General features: G+C 42.8%; 1 protein-coding gene across 1 annotated transcript in view; it reads left to right on the plus strand.

Annotated features, from left to right (window-relative positions):
- The window catches only part of LOC137633046 (centrosomal protein of 192 kDa-like), a 54,728-nt gene extending 43,948 nt beyond the window's left edge, over positions 1 to 10,780 (plus strand). The window contains exon 20 of the mRNA XM_068365212.1: positions 9,090 to 10,780. Within this exon, the coding sequence (XP_068221313.1) occupies positions 9,090 to 9,281 (192 nt within the window). The 3' untranslated portion in view covers positions 9,282 to 10,780. The remainder of the gene's footprint in view (positions 1 to 9,089) is intronic.
- Positions 10,781 to 19,470: the final 8,690 nt, after the last annotated feature.

Below are 19,470 nucleotides of genomic sequence, written 5' to 3' on the forward strand. Positions count from 1 at the left end.
GTGTCCGTCGAGTCAGCACCTCAGCGCCAGACGGAGGTGCCCGTCAGGACAGCGCCTCAGCTACAGACGGAGGGCGCGGTCGGCGACGCAGAGGGTTCTCCAACCGAGGATTCGGCCTATCGAAGGGTTATAGGCCTCATACGGAGGCATCACAGGATCGAGGAGCCTGTTCCCGCCGACGAGGATGCCTGGCGTTCCAGCCTCAATCATTTAATGGAGGCCCCCGTACAGCAGAAACCCTCCTTAGCGCTACCTGTGGCCAGGGACGTGGTTCTGGGACGCACTCACGTAGACAAGGTTGTGGCGGGCAATGCCGAAGCCCCCAAATCCCAGAGTGCCTCAAAATTACTCCAGGGTCTAAGGTCCCAGAGCAAATATTATGTGCCGGAGGGGCAGCGACCGGGAGCCTGTAGGATGGAGGCCTCCCTTGAAGTGTTAGGTCAGGGTGCCCCAGAGGACAGAGCCTCCTCAGCCCCGATTTGTTTCTCCCAGTCAGAGGCGACGATGATGGAGGAGATATCTAAAGACCTGGTCAACGTCGCCTCCTGGTTGGACTGGTTGGCATCAACTCTGGTGGGTATCCAGGCCACCTACGACTTGTCAGACCCAGCGAATCAAGCCCTCCTGAAAGAACTCATCATCTCCGGGGGAAGGACAGTGAAGTTCTTGACGTTCCAGTCTCTTGCCCTATCGGCCAACTGGGTCCTTAGGAGAAGGGATACGGTCCTGACCAAGCTATCCCGGAGAATCCCTGACAGGGAAGCGAGGGCTTTGAGGAGCCTGCCCGTGTGGGGTGACTCGCTTTTTCCCTTGAAACAAATGGAGGAAATCATGGAGAAGGTCATGAGGAGGAAGGAAGTGAGCAGTCCCAGACCTCAAGCCATGAGGAGACCCGCTTACAGAAGACCTATGTCGGATGGACCCTCTACTTCTCGAGCCTCTCCTAGCCAGACGAGAAGAAACGCCCCATCTTCCTCTTGGGCTCAACCACCGCAGCCCCCCCGTAGAGGAGCTCCGACAGCACCTGCCTCGTTTAGAACGTTCTACTCAGCTTCCAGGAGAGGGTGTTCAGGTCGATCCTCCAGAAGGAGATAGGGTGAGAGGCCCCCTACTCCTGCCCAAGCCTCAGGTTGGGGGATGCCTCAGACATTTATGGCAAGCATGGAAGGACCACGGTGTGGAACCCTGGACAGTAATGGTGTTGAAGGAGGGTTACAGACTACCATTCCGGGCAGAACCACCGCCTCTGATTCCAGCCAGTCGGGCTAGCACCCAAGGACCCTTTGAAGAGGGCAGCCTTACAGGAGGAAGTATCCACGATGTTGGAAAAAGGTGCGATGGAAACGGTCCTACAACCGGGCACAGGTTTCTACAGCCAACTCCTTCTGGTGGAGAAAGCGACGTGAGGTTGGAGACCGGTGATAGATCTGTCTGCCCTCAACAAGTTTGTGTGCAAGACCGACTTCAAGATGGACACCCCGAAGTCGGTCCTGCAGTCCCTGAGGGAAGGGGACTTCATGATGTCCATAGACCTCAAGGACGCGTATTTTCAAATCCCTATCCACCCCTCAAGCAGGAAGTTTCTCCGGGTGAAGTGGGGTACCCAAATCCTGCAGTTCAAGACCCTCTGCTTCGGATTGTCAACAGCACCCCAGGTATTCATAAGGATCTTCACGACAGTCTCTGTGTGGGCTCACGAACGGGGTATTCGCCTCATTCGCTACCTGGACGACTGGTTGCTTCTTTCTTCCTCAGAGGTAGTTTTGAAGGATCAAGGTGTGAAACTAATACAATTCTGCAAAGTTCTGGGTATCACTATCAACCTGGAGAAGTCGCATCTGTCTCCCTCCACCAGGATGACTGACTTGGAAATAGTGCTGGACTCCCGCCTAGTGAGACCCTTTCCGTCAGGGGAGAGGTTGAACAACCTGGACCAGATCCTCCGGCCCTTCCTTTCAGGGCAGCCCAGGAGAGCCAAGGACTGGCAGAGGTTGATAGGTCACCTAGTATCATTAGAGAAACTGGTCCCCCAAGGGAGGCTCAGACTCAAGAGCATACATTGGAACCTGAATGGGCTCTGGAACCAGTTAGACTCCCCCTACAAGTTAATTCCCGTTCTTCCAGAGAAAAAACAATCCCTGGAGTGGTGGCAGGATCGAGCGAATACCCTCAAGGGGATGCCCTTCGTAGCCGAGCCCCCCCGAGATTCTTCTCTTCACAGACGCCTCCAAGGAGGGGTGGGGGGCACACCTCGGCAAGTCAGCAAGAGGCTCTTGGACGGAAGAAGAGAAAGCACAGCACATCAACGTCCTAGAGATGAAGGCAGTCCGAGAAACGTGCCTACAGTTCGTAGATCTTCTAAGGGGAAACACAGTGGCGTTGATATGCGACAACGCCACTGTAGTAGCGTACATAAAGAAACACGGAGGTCTCAAGTCGAAGGAGTTGTGCAATCTCACGTTGGAGATCCTGGATTGGGCCGAGTCAGAACAAATCGTGATTTCAGCAAGGTTCATTCCAGGGATAAGGAATGTTCTAGCCGACGGGCTCAGCAGGATGGGCCAGGTAGTGGGAACCGAGTGGTCTCTTCACCCAGAAGTAGCCAGGCTCATCATTCAAAAATGGGGTTCGCCGGTGATGGATCTCTTTGCAACCAGACTGAACGCACAACTCCCTATATTCTGTTCTCCTGTCCCAGACCCAAAAGGGGCATTGGAGGACGCCTTTCAGCACAAATGGGACAATCTCGACGTGTACTCTTTTCCTCCCTTTACATTGATCAGGAAAGTGCTCAACAGGGTAAGGGCAGCTCACAACCTAAGCATGACTTTGGTAGCGCCCTGGTGGCCGGAGAGAGAGTGGTTCGCGGATCTAAGAGACCTAGCGTGTCTTCCCCCGTGGCCTCTGCCCGACAGACCAGACCTTTTGCAGCAGCCACACTTCCAAAGGTTCCACGACAATCCTCGGTCTCTTCGCCTTCACGCTTGGAGACTATCGAGCGTCTCCTGAGGAAGAAAGGATATTCGGCAGGAACGGCTGAGAGGATGTCGCGTTATCTGAGGCGGTCTTCGGCAGCGGTCTACCAGGCGAAATGGACCACTTTCACGAAATGGTGTTCCTCAAGAAACATCAAGCCTCTAAAAGCTTCGGTTTCGGATATTGCGGATTTCCTCGTACACCTCAGAGATGTGGTGGGCATGTCAATACCAGCCATCAAGGGAGTCCGTGCAGCCTTGGGCCAAGTTTTACTTCTGAAGGGCATTGATCTGGGCTCCTCTAGGCATATCTCTATGCTCATCAGGAGCTTCGAACAAGTATGCCCTCCGCAAGCCTCCAGGGTGCCGCAGTGGGATGTGGCAAGAGTACTGAAAATGCTAAGTGAACCACCGTTCGAACCCTTGAAGGACATAGTGGACAGGGATCTCACTCTCAAGACGGTCTTCTTGTTGGCCTTGGCTTCAGCTAAGAGGGTGGGAGAAATCCATGGGTTGTCCTACGAAGTCTCTCATACGAAGGGATGGCGTGAGGTCTCCTTCAAGTTCGTCCCTTCTTTTGTGGCTAAAACAAAGAATCCAGCAGTCTGGGATCCTAAGTTCGAAGGCTTCTCAATGCCAGCAATTCCTCGATCAGGGAATCCGGAGGATTTGAAGTTGTGCCCCGTCAGAGCCGTGAGGAAATACCTTGAGCGGACGGCTAATCTCCGCCCTGGTATCAAAAACCTCTTCGTCTCCACGGGTACAGTGAAAAAGCAGGTATCTAAGAATACTATCTCCTATTGGCTAAGACAGGTGATTGTCAGGGCCTATAGCAAGGTGGGCCTTCCCCTGACAAGTAATCCCAGGCCCCATGACATTAGGGGTCTAAGTACCTCTCTGGCTTTTGAGAAGAACATGGCGGTGGCCCAGATCTTTAGAGCAGGCACCTGGTCGAACCAGTCGACCTTCACAACTCATTACCTCAAGGATTGCTCGAGGAAATCGGTTCTCTATTGGGACAGTCATCTCCGCGCTCCAAGCGATTTAACAGTGAAGCCCCAGGTACAATCGTGGGTAGTAAAACCAGGAGACACAGGTCCCTTTCCTTTCCCGACCCCCGGAGATAGACCCAGATAGAACCTGCACAAGACATGACTTCACAACTTCGTCACAAGACTCAGCATCGTGGAATTTTTTAAGGGTGAGTACTTAGACACTAACATGAGCTCTTTGTGTAGTTTTTCCCTATGTTTCGTTTTCCGGATATCTTAGAACCTAGTTTCCTACCTAGGTTCCTTGTTGCCCGGATTAGTTGGGTCTAGAGGTCAGGAAGACACTCCCACCTCCTAAAGTGTAAGTCTCCTAAGAAAGTAGTTCGAGGTAAGTCTCTGTGTTGGAACAAATCACAAATTTTTAAGTAATTTGTATTTTTCCTAACATACTTACCGAGAACTACTTTTGGGTAATGGCCCTCCCTTCCTTCCCCGAGTGCCTTACTGACCCTTAGATATTTTTAACATCCAAGAACTTACCGAGGGTCGAGACCCAAGCTAACACGCGACCTGGCTCGGGACTAGCCTCAGGGCACGTATCCTTCTGCCTGGGGTAGTCCTCACAGAAAACTGAAGTAGGGTAAACTACACAAAACTCTGGTCGGTTGAGAGGAGATTCCAGGTACCTCCTAAGAAAGTAGTTCTCGGTAAGTGCTAGGAAAAATACAAATTACTTAAAAATTTGTGATTTTATGTTGTCAATGGTACCAGTAGACTGGGTGTATGCGTGTATTGTACCATTATATAAGGGTAAGGGAGATGTGCACGAGTGTTGTAATTCAAGGAGTATTAGCTTGTTGAGTGTGTTTGGTAGAGTAATAATTAATAGGATTAAGGAAAAAACAGAGAATGCAATCTTAGAAGTACAGGGTGGTTTTAGAAGAGGTAGAGGATGTATGAATCAGATTTTTACAGTTAGGCAGATATGCGAGAAATATTTAGCAAAAGGCAAGGAGTTGTATTTTGCTTTTATAGATCTGGAGAAAATGTACGATAGAGTTGATAGGGATGTAATGTGGAATGTGATGAGGCTATATGGAATTGGTGGAAGGTTGTTGCAAGCAGTGAAGAGTTTCTACAAAGGTAGGAAAGCGTGTGTTAGTATAGGAAATGAAGCGAGCGAGTGGTTTCCAGTGAGAGTGGGGCTGAGACAGGGATGTGTGATGTCGCCATGATGTTTCAACCTGTTTGTTGATGGAGTGGTGAGAGAGGTGAATGCTCGAGTGCTTGGTCGAGGATTGATACCGATAGACGAGAGTGATCATGAATGGGAGGTCAATCCGTTGTTTTGGATGATACTGTACTGGTTGCGGATGCAGAAGAGAAGCTTGATCAATTAGTGACAGAATTTGAAAGGGTATATGCGTGAAGGAAGTTGAGAGTTAATGTGGGTAAGAGTAAGGGTATGAGATGTATGAGAAGGGAAGGTGGTGCGAGGTTGAGTGTCATGTTAAATGGAGAGTTACTTGAAGTAGATCAGTTTAAGTACTTGGGGTCTGTTGTTGCAGCAAATGGTGGAGTGGAAGCAGATGTATATCAGAGAGTGAATGAAGGATGCAAAGTGTGGGGGTCAGTGAAGGGAGTGGTAAAGAATAGAGTGTTAGGCATGAATGTAAAGAGAGTTCTGCATGAGAAAGTGTTTGTACCAACTGTGATATATGGATCGGAGTTGTGGGGAATAAAAGTGACGGAGAGAGAGAAATTGAATGTGTTTGAGATGAAGTGTCTAAGGAGTATGGCTGGTGTATCTCAATTAGATAGAGTTAGGAATGAAGTAGTGAAGGTGTGAACGGGTGTAAGAAATGATTTAGCAGCTAGAATAGATATGAATGTGTTGAGGTGGTTTGGCCATGTTGAGAGAATGGAAAGTGGCTGTCTGCTAAAGAAGGTGATGAATGCAAGAGTTGATGGGAGAAGTACAAGAGGAAGGCCAAGCTTTGGGTGGATGATGGAGTGAAGAAAGCTCTAGGTGATAGGAGGATAGATGTGAGAGAGGCAAGAGAGCGTGCTAGAAATAGGAATAAATGGTGAGCGATTGTGACGCAGTTCCGGTAGGCCCTGCTACTTCCTCCGGTTGCCTTGGTGACCGCTGAGGTAGCAGCAGTAGGGGATTCAGTGTATGAAACTTCATCTGTGGTGGATGATGGGGGAGGGTGGGCTGTGGCACCCTAGCAGTATCAGTCAAAACTCGGCTGAATCCCTCGTCAGGCTGGGAGGAGCGGTGAGAGGCAAGGTCCCCTTTTGTTTATATGTTTGATGTCGGCTATCCCCCAAATAAATGGGGGGAAGTGCCTTCGTAAATAGATAGACTAAGTAATTTTTTTAAATTAAGATATTTAGATTCAAATTCAAGTTACTGCTTTTTTATATATTTTTTTTTATTTAAACAAAATAGTTTTATAACTATATTACAGATCAATTGATTTTATGTAGCCTTTTATGTTTCCACAAATTACGACCCTTTAATTTAGGAGAAACGCCTGGTGCCACCACTAGGTAGTGGTGCACAGTTAAGTATCCTTAAGGGTTTGGGTATCAACTAGTACCATTAATTATGTTTTTTGAACCAGCCTCAAAGAAGCAGGCTGGAATGGTTAGTATTTAATTAATTAACAAAGAAAAGTAACATTTACTCTACATATCAATTTTCATCTGGAACTTTGCTTTAATAGAGACCAAATATCTGCACAAACATTCTGACCAATGCATGTCTTTCTCCTCACAAGATAGGACTACAGGGAGAGTAATTTATTCAAAACCCATCCCTGGATGTTCTTGTGAAAACATTGCATGCTTTTGATGTGTGTGTGCCTTTTTCAACTGAATACAGTAGTGGTTGAAGACATGATCCTCAATTAAAAGAAAAGAAAAAACACACAACTGGGGTATTGCTGCATTAGGCATCATTTAAGTGTTACATTTACATCAATGTGGAAGTAAAGCGCAAGGTACGTGAGGCAAAGAGGGCAGCTGACCCGAGGTGGGGTCAGGGATTGGGTCATTCATATGAAGAGAATAAGAAGTTTTGGAAAGAAGTGAAGAGAGTAAGGAAGGCTGGCTCAAGAATTGAAGAGACAGTGAAAGATGGAAATGGAAGGTTGTTAAAAGGAGAGGAGGCAAGGAAAAGACGGGCGGAATATTTTGAAAGTTTACTGAATGTTGAGGATAATAGGGAGGCAGATATAACTGCTGTTGCAGGTGTTGAGGTGCCAGTGATGGGAGATGAGAATGAGAGAGAGATTATAATAGATGAAGTGAGGAGAGCACTAGATGAAACGAGAGTAGGAAAAGCGTCTGGTATGGATGGTGTGAGAGCTGAGATGTTGAAGGAAGGGGGTGTGACTGTACTTGAATGGTTGGTGAGATTGTTTAATGTATGTTTTGTGTTGTCAATGTTACCAGTAGATTGGGTTTGTGCATGTATTGTACCACTATATAAGGGTAAAGGAGATGTGCATGAGAGGTATTAGTTTGTTAAGCGTAGTTGGAAAAGTGTATGGTAGAGTAATGATTAATAGGATCAAGGATAAAACAGAGAATGCAATCTTAGAAATACAAGGTGGTTTTAGAAGAGGTAGGGGTTGTATGAATCGGATTTTTACAGTAAGGCAGATATGCGAGAAATATTTAGCAAAAGGTAAAGAGGTGTATGTTGCGTTTATGGATCTGGAGAAAGCGTATGATAGAGTTGATAGGGAAGCAATGTGGAATGTGATGAGGTTATATGGAGTTGGTGGAATGTTGTAAGCAGTGAAAAGTTTCTACAAAGGTAGTAAAGCATGTGTTAGGATAGGAAATAAAGTGAGTGATTGGTTTCCGGTGAGAGTGGGGCTGAGACAGGGATGTGTGATGTCGCCGTGGTTGTTTAACTTGTATGTGGATGGAGTGGTGAGAGAGGTGAATGCTCGAGTGCTTGGACGAGGATTAAAACTGGTAGACGAGAATGACCATGAATGAGAGGTAAATCAATTGTTGTTTGCGGATGATACTGTACTGGTTGAAGACACAGAAGAGAAGCTTGGCCGATTAGTGACAGAATTTGGAAGTGTGTGTGAGAGAAGGAAGTTGAGAGTTAATGTGGGTATGAGTAAGGTTATGAGATGTACAAGAAGGGAAGGTGGTGCAAGGTTGAATGTCATGTTGAATGGAGAGTTACTTGAGGAGGTGGATCAGTTTAAGTACTTGGGGTCTGTTGTTGCAGCAAATGGTGGAGTGGAAGCAGATGTACGTCAGAGAGTGAATGAAGGTTGCAAAGTGTTGGGGGCAGTTAAGGGAGTAGTAAAAAATAGAGGGTTGGGCATGAATGTAAAGAGAGTTCTACATGAGAAAGTGATTGTACCAACTGTGATGTATGGATCGGAGTTGTGGGGAATGAAAGTGATGGAGAGACAGAAATTGAATGTGTTTGAGATGAAGTGTCTAATGAGTATGGCTGGTGTATCTCGAGTAGATAGGGTTAGGAATGAAGTGGTGAGAGTGAGAACGGGTGTAAGAAATGAGTTAGCAGCTAGAGTGGATATGAATGTGTTGAGATGGTTTGGCCATGTTGAGAGAATGGAAAATGGCTGTCTGCTAAAGAAGGTGATGAATGCAAGAGTTGATGGGAGAAGTACAAGAGGAAGGCCAAGGTTTGGGTGGATGGATGGAGTGAAGGAAGCTCTGGGTGATAGGAGGATAGATGTGAGAGAGGCAAGAGAGCGTGCTAGAAATAGGAATGAATGGCGAGCGATTGATGCAGTTCTGGTAGGCCCTGCTGCTGCCTCCGATGCCTTAGATGACCGCGGAGGTAGCAGCAGTAGGGGATTCAGCATTATGAAGCTTCATCTGTGGTGGATAACGGGGGAGGGTGGGCTGTGGCACCCTAGCAGTACCAGCTGAACTCAGTTGAGTCCCTTGTTAGGCTGGGAGGAACGTAGAGAGTAGAGGTCCCCTTTTTGTTTTTGTTTCATTTGTTGATGTCGGATACCCCCCAAAATTGGGGGAAGTGCCTTGGTATATGTATGTATGTATGTATTTACATCAATCATTAATTGTTCCTGTTGATTTTGTCCAATTATTTCAGATAAAAGCCAAGATATCTAATCTTCCTTTTATGGTCCGTCATCACGAGTTTGAAATACAACCTGGACACTATGTCGGTGTCCCAGTATACTTCAGGCCAGATAAACCTGGTCATTTTACAGGACAACTGAAGTTAACTGTGGTTAGAACAAACAAAGTTCTAACAGTACAACTCTCTGGGAAAGCTGTCTAGTTACACCTGAAATTTTCCAAGGGTGTTTGAGATGGATTGATGAATAAACCCCTATACGACATTGTACTTGGGTTTGTCGAGTTTTGTTAAGTATAACTTTGATGTTAAAATTTGGTTTATTATACAATCTGATTGACAGTTAAAGTAAAACTATGCATCTTTGCAATGATTGTTATTTGATTTAAAAACTTCCCACACTTAATGCCATATTTAAATTTATGATATACAAACTTCAAATGATATTTAATCCATGTTGCTTGTGTCTCATAAGTAGTTTTTTAAAACATCTGTGATATATTCTGTACTATTATATATTATATTATTGGAGACTGAATTAACAATTTAGCTTTTGTATTTGTAGTGGTTATTATATTTTAGTTAACATTTAGACATATAGCCCTTCATAGACTATTCTGAGCCATTGCATCTCCCCATGATTTTCTTTTCATTGAAGAATTTCAGAATTTTCTTTTGAGCTAAAATTGAAGTGCTGGAAAATTTTTTTATTGAAGAAGAAGCTTCTTTTCCATGGTGCTTAAGTAGTGTAAGTTTTCTATTTCCAGTAGTTCTGTTATATATATCTTTTGAATTTTACTGTATAAATTCATAAACTTAGTTTTCTATTTCCAGTAGTTCTGTTATATATATCTTTTGAATTTTACTGTATAAATTCATAAACTTTTCATGTCCTCTATTTATTACCTTGTAACAACTTTCATCATGTAAACAATATATAGGCAACTCACAATTCTGGACATTCCATGCATAAAAATTAAGGTCTTTCATGTAATACTGTTATTTTTATACTAGTAAATGTACTTAATTATAATTCTTTTTTAATAGAGGAAACCCGATATATTTTTAGACATCCAACAGACTTACCTCTAAATTTATTGCTAACAGAAATAATAGTTGCAATAGTGTGATGAATTAAACCAAGTTTATAGTATAGTAAACTGCATTTTCAAGCTGTTAAGTTGCATGCATTTTTATATAACATTGTTGTGAAAATAAGAGATTTTATACCTTTTTCAACCAATTTAAAATTATGATGGGCACATTGTATTTGTTCCTTACGCAAATAAGAACCTTCATCCTTTAATAGTAGGATTTCAGTGTAGCTGGACCGGCTGTTAATTTTTTAATGAGGTGGTAGGAATTGTTGGCGGGTAAAGGGTAAGCCCCTGCTCACCTGTCAAGACTTTTCTTGGCTGTAAGCTGTACTTTTTGCTGTCTTGTTTGGCAGTATACTTTTTTCTTTTCCTTTTAGATTGAATAAATATGCTAGCAGATCATTGTGTTTGAGGGATAACATTGTAGAAAGACACCAAGGATATGGAGTTGTTTTTAGACTAAACTGTAAATGTGAAACAGTTTGTATGCAAATCTGCTGTTATCCACAACATACTTCTTCCCATGGGGTTAGATGCTTTTTGCTGTGTTTTCCGGGCTTTCGAAGATGACAACGTGGACCTAAGGGGCAATGCTAGTGCTGTCAGAGGAAATTTTAGCTGCTACTCTTCTTACCCCTACAGTGTCTCCTAACCTACAGGGTGTATCACCTGGTAGTATTGTTTCTGCTACTTCTAAGAGTTCCCTGTGGACTCTTCCCACATGAGAGCGTTGCCATTGGCTTGTATGACCCCATAGAAGGTGAAATTCAAGTTTGTCCTTCTACTCTGCCTTTTCTTCGTTAGATAGCCTGACTCCAATTGATCTCTCACCACGTGGCTGGGAGAGATGTTGCGGTACCAAGCACCAACACTTACCTGGAGGTGGTCATGCTTCTGTTACCTATGCTCTGTCTCATAACAAACCGAGCATGTGCACTTTCAGTCTGGATGAATGTTGGCCGTTCTTTCCCCTTTCCTGGACAATGGACCGATCCCTCCCCGTCTCTTAGGGGTGTAAGATGGAGGAAGTATGTGCCGAAAACTATCTCGCACCAAGGAAGAGGTATGGACCTGCACTACACCTACCTATGTTTGGTCTTGTACTGAATGGATTGACCTTGATTACACCTGCACCCGCTGCTCCTGCTCAGTAGCGATTGTGAAAGTTCAATCGACCGTAGTGTGATTATGATGGATTCTCCCTCCATATGTGTGGGAGGCATGGTTTTTACCGAGAATGGATGTACCCATCACTGGAAAAGTGTACGTGCTCACAGGCTTGACTGAGCATGCAACTGTCAGTCAGGATGAATTGCACCACCCTCTTCCCTTCCCTCCTGCATGGTTGAGGGATACTTTAGGATATAACAAAAGACTGTAGCCCTGAAGAAGTTCATCAGTTAGAAGTGGAACCCATGATCAGTCTCCTTGCTCATAAGAGTGCCGGGATCTTCCCAATTCTGAGAAAGTTATCCAAAAAGTTTTTGTCATCGTCTCCTTGTGTTACCTGTCTCTGTGTGATTGTCTTGCACTTTTTCTTGTGATCATGGCCTTCATATCACAGAGAATATGTTACTGGTTTCATCCCAGTGCTTACCATCTACGCACCAAGATTTTCTTACTCGCAGAAATCTCTCCATGCTCCAAGACTGTTCCACAACACAATCAATCCACGCACCGAGACAGGTCCATGATACGATATCTTCCCATGCATTCAAGCGATGGTTAATCAGAATAGGCCACTTCCTTGGACCGTTCTCAGTGCTTGTACAAGCACATAGATGTCACACAATGTTCGCCCCATTGTCGGCAAGGCTCCTCTCCACTAGGACCCACACTCTCCCGTTTGCACTCCAGAGGCTAAAGCACCCAGTGCTTCGTCAGCCACTGAGGACGGGATAGTTATGGCCACTCCGATCTCCAAAGGGTAGTCCGATCTTCACTTTAAGCTCTTGTCCAAGTTCCATGTACTCTAAGAAGATTTTACTGAGAACATGGCAAAACCTCTCTTGAGGGAGGAGGAGTCCCAGGACATGTTCAAAACTGCCATCTGATTCCAGTCCAGCGGAAGTGAATAGTCCCAAGACCATGTCCACGTTGGTCAAGGTCCATCGATCTGTGCTTCAGCACCCCAAGGTTCTAAGTTCACCCTCACATTGCTATAGTCAGAACATGCTCGGGGGCAGGATTGGATAAGGTTAATCCCCAGATATATGGTCATAAAAATTTCTATATACTCGAGCAAGATCCTGTCTCCCGCACTCTCTCGACAAATGTGATTTCGTGTGGCCAAGGAAGGCAGGGACTAGTGCTGCAGTCTCAAACATGAGGGCCCTCTGCTCTCATCACTTGAATCTTCTGCCATGGAAGTGGCCGCCATGTCTAGCCCTCCAAGCAGTCTATTGGATTGACTACTAATCAGGTTTGGTTGCCTTTTTTGCAATGACCCATGATTTGATAAATCGTGAGGTGAAGTAGTACAGTATGACGACTTGATTCTGTCTCACAACCTTGGTGCATCAGTTAGCAAACTGGGCCTTGAAGAGGAGGGATGCTGTTGCCTTCTGTTTCGTTAGAGCATCATTGCGTAGGAATGGCCCAGTGCTGGAGACTACATCCATTTTCCCACAGAAAGACATTGAGAGTATGATGGAGAAGTGCAAGAAGGCAAGCCATGTTGACTTATACATTGGGCAGTTACTATTAAGGGCCCAGGCCCATCAAAGGCAACAACAGCAAGATCCTTGACCTCCACTAAGCTTTAGAGATTGGTGCTAAAGAAGATTCAGACAACCTAAAGAGCCTGATCTGCACCTCCCTCTTCCTCCTCAAAGAAAGGTATGGACGTATCTCACCCTTTTCCCTCCTAGCCTGGTCAGTCCAGGAAGGGTGGTAAAGGAGGAAGGGGACGTTGAAGTTGGCATCCCCCTCTCCCAGCTGGCGCGAGAGGGGAATGTCTGTCAATAGAGTGGGGGACGTCTGTCAATCGACTGGGCAATATGGCAACAACATGGAGCAGAGAGCTGAGTGGTATTTGTGCCTTTGGCACAAATACTGCCTAGCTTTCACCAGCTCTAGTGGCATAGGTGAAAGCGATTGTGGAGAAAGCACTTGATGACATCTGAGATGGTTCTTCAAGCTTCTACAGTAGACTCTTCCTGGTAGAATAATCAAGATGGAGATGCTTATCACAATCTAGTCAGCCATCAGGAAAGAAGACCTCATTTTTTCCATGAACCTGAAGGATGTGTACTTCCAGATACCAATCCATCAATCCTTCAGAAAGTACCTTTGCTTTATCTTAAGGGGAGTAATGTACCAGTTGAAATGTCTCCACTTGGGCCTACAAATGTAATTTATCAGGGATACTTTGACGATTGGTTGGTCCCATCCTCGGGGAGGCAATTGCTCCAGGATTGAGGCAGACTTCTTTCCTTTTGCCACAATTTAGGGATAGTGATCAGTGGGGGGAACGGACCAGTCCCACGCCTGGGTGACATGATATTGGCTAAAGTTTTCCCATTGGACAAAGATATTGGTATATTCGGGGATGAAGCACATCTGTTCCTGTACAGTCAAGAACTTCTGGAACATCTTTCTTCGTCAGAGAAGCTCGTCCCACGTATCTCCACTAAAGATATCTTCAGTGGTGTCTGAAGCGTCACTCGTCTGCAGCTAGCGATGTTTACCATTACCATTAGGTTCCAGTGGAATAAGAAGTGCGTGACGATCTGGCAGAGTTTCTGAATTACAACAACTTTGGTAGGGGAGCTCCATTTGACTCCCCACCTCTAGAAATGCTACTGCTCACAGACGTGTGCAAGAAGGGGTGCAGCGTTCATCCGAGAACCAGACCACCCTGGGGATATGGTCCACGGAAAAAAAGCATCTGAAAATGAAAGTAGCACTACTAGCATAAGAAACTTTTCAACAGAATTTGAAAGGGAACTCGGTAGTGTTAATGAGTGGCAACAGTACCGTCCTGGCTCACATCAACAAACAATGGACACTTCCACAGACCTTTAGTGAGCTAGCAAAACAGGTGCACACCTGGGCAGTTGACAATATGGTAGTCTGTCAGTGAGGTTCATTCCAAGCAGAAGGAATGTTCTAGCAGACATGCTCAAGTTACCAGAGGGACATGATTTATTGTCCGAGTAGTCCCTACATGCTTTTGTGGAGGAAAGACTCCTTGCTCTTTGTGAATCACTATCATTCGTCCTCCTTGATACTTGAGAGAATAAGAAATTTTCAGTATTCTGCTCTCCACTTCCAGACTTTTAGGTAGCGTTTGAGGATTCTTCGAACACCTAGGACAATCTAGATGAGTATGCCTCTCTGCCTGATATGCCAATTACTAAACTCCCTTGATGACATCAGGTCTCAAGATGATCCTGATGACTCCCAAGTGGCCACGTGCTGTACGGGATTTGAATTAGCAAATTTCTTTGTTTAGCTTCTTGAGTGAAGCTCCTTTCAGTCTGCAGTGAAAGACCATTGCTCAGCCTTGAGCTAGGCTTTCAGACTGAAGGGCTTGGACCTTTCCTCCTTTTGGGGATGATTTAGGCTAATGAGGAGCTTCAAACAGTCTTGCCCTTCTTGGGAACTCGAGTCTGTGAGTGAAATGTACGTGAGTCCTCAGCTAAGAATCGGACACTCAAGACTATTTTTTTACATGATTTAACCTTTACGAGCAGCATTGCTTTTCATGTGTCATGAGTCATTCTGAAGGATGGAAGGTTTCCTTCAACAATGATCTAGAGTTTGTAATCAAGATCAAGAACCCAGGTGTTCAAGACTCCAGTCAAGTCCTACTCCAGCTCTTCTCTACAAGATGCGACTAATGAGGACCAAGATTACTTACTTCTCTCTCCTGTGAGGACAATATGACATTGCCTAAAGAGAACTCAAGAGCTTAGGCCAGAACACCAGAGAGACTTTTTCAGCACTGGAAGGATAATAAAAGATATCCAAAAACACTTTCTTTCTGACTTTGTAACACTCATCAGAAATGCCTGTCTTGCAACCAGTGAGAAAATGGAAGGACATCCCGGGCTAGAGCGCACTTGGTCAAAAGATACCAGACCAAACCTAACTTCAAAGAAAACCTATTTGTAGCACAGGCCCTGAGGGCAGTTGTCTGAAAATGCCAGATGATCTTCCTGCCTACTTTCCTCAAGATCAATTCAGGACCTTGGATACCTTTACCCTTGGTCTGGTGGTAGCTGCTTGACAGGTATACCAAAACTACTTCTTTTATAGGACAAGAAGCACCTCATCCAAAGTAGCGGTTGCAACGTGAGTCTATAATGAGTGGTAGGAATGAGCCTTCTCCTCCCATGGGGTGGTGCAGCATTCATGATATAACATGTTGGACTAGATGCTCAAGGCTAGTAAGCCTCATGATGAGCAATTTTTCTTTGCAAACAAATTTTGTAAAATTTCTTGTCGTACTCCCACACAAGGGGGAGGATGGGTGAACCCATTTTTCCTAAGAGACCATACATTCAGACAATATATCTACTACACAGATAAGGGTTCTTCCATGAGTATCTACCAGTCACCTGGTAGGAACCTAGTATAATGCCTGCCACATCTTCATGGCCAGGTTGATAGGAGCCGGACAAGTCATCACTTTGGCTCCTTTAAGGGACCAAGTTTACTGCCAATTTTGGTTCCAAAGACTTCCTCCCTCCTAGGGATAAGTCTCTTATTATGGGATGATGGTTTGTTTTCGTGAAGGAATAAATAACAAAATTTTAGTCATTTGTATTATTCATAACTATAGAAACCAGAGTCAGAGCTCTAAGTTACCTCAATCACACTGCAGGAACTATAACCAAGACTAAAAGATTAACGGCCAATCCAGTCATGTTAAAATCCTACTTGACTTGTTTATTATGGAAAAATACAAATTACTTAAAAAAATTTTCACACAATTACCCAAGGGGAAAAATCACATGTAAGTGAATATAATATGAATCAATGAACAATAGATAATTATTTAAACAAAATGTTAAAGTTTGAAAAAAAGGCAATTATTAGGATAAAATGCTATACTTGCACTGAGAAATTGAGCAGAAATTATTGTTTCTGAAGAAATTTCACAAATGCTTATATGAAATGAGGATTGTCTAACTTATCTCCAAAACAAAGCATCATAAAATTGATTAAAAAAATAAACATCTGATTCTTAATTATAAACTAAACGGGTAAAATTCAGTCTACACTCTTCTAAAAATGTAACATTGGAATTTTCAACCATAAACAAATTATTGTGGATATTATTTATACATTTTGCTATTAATAATACATACTTTATATACTGAAGATTTTGTGGAAAAAAAATTGTAGAATATTTCATTGAGAATAATTACATTTTATAAGGATTTATTCCCATAATTAATTAATATGCATTAGTCAAGTTACAAAGAAAAAGGGACAAGGTTGACAGGATTTAATTTAACAATTAACATGTATTTTATACAATTATCAAGGTGCAAAGAGAAAAAGGGCCAAAAGGGAAAAAAAATTGACGTATATAAAATTTCAAAATAATTTGTACAAATTATTTTTTACCTATAGAAACCAAAGTCCTTTAAATAGATATTTCACTGCAAGCTAGGCCAAAGGCAAGCCACTCTTGTCCTGCTCATGACAAGAGTGTAACTCAGGACCTTTGTCCTTTAAATGGAATACTTGCTCCTCGGTGCAAAACAAACCTTTTGTCCTTTATTGTACAATTATATCAAAAGAAAAACTAAGCATGAACTATTAACTAACCATCATTTAAAACAACCTACTGTAACATGAACTGTTTGTTGACAACCAATAGTAAATTTATGTAAAACAACCTTCATTAAAATAAATGTTGCATTATTGCATATGTATAAAATATAGTTAAACAAACAACTGTACAAAAGGAATAAAACTTCTGTTTGATAATGGAGTACACAGGCACAATCTAGTTATAAGACTGGTTTCTTATTAGCTTATTTTAAAGAATTAACCACGATTAGAAATTCTAATTAAGAAACTATCATTATTCAGCCTGACAATCTTTTAAGCTACGCCACTCACGATTGTTGCAACAGTCTTTTATAGCACCTAAAAGGACCCTCATAGCACCTAAAATGATGTTTGAATGAATATTATCAAAAAACTAATTGCACATTCTATACAGTATTCATAAATTAACATGTCATAGTAAGTTTTACTACTACTTACAAAAATATTTGTTTAAAATATAACTATTGTGATAACACATAATCTGCCTTTCATTAAAATTAGACAAAATTTGATGACCTCATAAAAGTGCTGCTTCCTCCGGTGCCTTGGAAGACCGCGGAGGCAGCAGCAGTAGGGGATTCAGCGTTATGAAGCTTATCTATCGTGGATAACGAGGGAGGGTGGGCTGTGGCTCCCCTAGCAGTACCAGCCGAACTCGTTTTAGTCCCTTGTCAGGCTGGGAGGAACGTAGAGAGGAGAGGTCCCCTTTTCTGTTTCATTTGTTTGATGTCGGCTACCCCACAAAATCATTTGTTTGATGTCGGCTACCCCACAAATTTGGGGGAAGTGCCTTGGTATATGTATGTATGTATGTATCACTGTCTAAACATTTTGTAATTATTTACTGTACTAATGGGTTAAAATTTTAGAAAGGGAAGATTTTCCAAGCAGAATGGGAAATATTTAAAAATAAATATCTGGTTAAAGATTACCAAATAAACCCAATAAGTGCTTCTCTATGAGTCTTTAGCAATAGATTTAAATGTGGAATTCAAGGCACTAGGGATAATCATCTACTGGTTGGTCCTGAGCTTCTACATTCTGACACCAAGAGGATCCAAGCTGCAAACAATAGCAGACAGCAAGATTTGGCTTTGTTGCCAGTCAAGGTCTTAAGACTACATATTTGTAAAGAAACAGAAAAACCACAATAAACTAGATCCCCTCTTAAGCTAATTTTCTTTTAAAATAAAGTATTGTAATTTAGTGACAACTATCATAGGAGGCTTAACTCTGGGACAGCAACAGTAAAAGAAAATGCACTGCCTTCTTGACACAGAAACATAACCCCTGCCTTCTTTGGTGATAGGATGAAGTACATACCCTTATACCTATCGAGGATGTTGGCATTCCAGTTTATCGCGTAAACAAGTTCTTAATCAAATGATTCTGTAATCAGTTTATTAGAACTAGAGAAATCATATCAAGTACAGTATATACCATAGCTTTTATGAAACTGCTTCACCTATGCAATGAAAGTGAAGGGGGTTAAAACAGAACTGCTATTATGCTCAAAAGCATACAAAACAAAAGTCACAAAAGGAATGAAATATACCCGAATAATCTTCAAGCAAAATTATCACAGAACGGAAATCCAGATATGCCAGCATACATCATAAAATAAAATATGAAATCAGACTAGAAGGCCAACCAAAGAATCAGCCACCATACATAAAATAAAATATGAAAGCAGACTATAAAGTCAACCAAAAAGCATCTAGTGATGGGGAAAAAAAAAATGAGATTGCAAAATAAGATTTGGTCCTGTACCGCAGGTCCAATCTCATGGCATTGTACAATTTTCCTGCTCTAGGTGGTTCCCAGAAGGAGGATAAAGGAGGTTAGGTAGGAAAATCTTCTCAACCTTGTGTAAGTTTCCTAGATACTGTATTAGCAATGGGACTTGCAAGTAACATCCATCAAAACGATAAGTAAATACACACATCTCAAAGTATAGAGCAAATATTTCAACATAACATCATCATGTAAGAGACTATGAGGGATAAATATATTCAATATTAAATAAATGAAAGTTTTCTGATAATTCATGTCCTGTAATGAAAAGAAAAGACTTGGCTGTAATATGATGAGAAATGACAAAACAAAAAGAATAATTATTAACAATTGGTGGCGCATTAAAGATTATCTAAACCATAGGTAGCGCATTGTGCATATTGCAGTGAGAGAGATGTCAGAATAATAATTGCTAAACTTCTTTTAGGAAAGATACTGTTACAACTCTATTTTCAAATCAATTAACCATACAGCATAAATAGAATAACATGTCTGCTTATTATGTCCCCATTCATATAATCATAAAGAATAAAGGACAATATTTAACAGAATATACAATTTGATGGCAAGACAAGTATACATAACTTGAGGCCATCTTTTATAATGTTAACCTTACCATCTATATGTGTGCATCTTAAACCTTTATATAAAGAATTATACCTGTACATACAACCTTATACACTTTTTGTTTTCATGTATTTATACAGTCAGTA

This window comes from Palaemon carinicauda, chromosome 42, assembly GCF_036898095.1.
Source record: "Palaemon carinicauda isolate YSFRI2023 chromosome 42, ASM3689809v2, whole genome shotgun sequence".
NCBI classification, from domain to species: domain Eukaryota; kingdom Metazoa; phylum Arthropoda; class Malacostraca; order Decapoda; family Palaemonidae; genus Palaemon; species Palaemon carinicauda.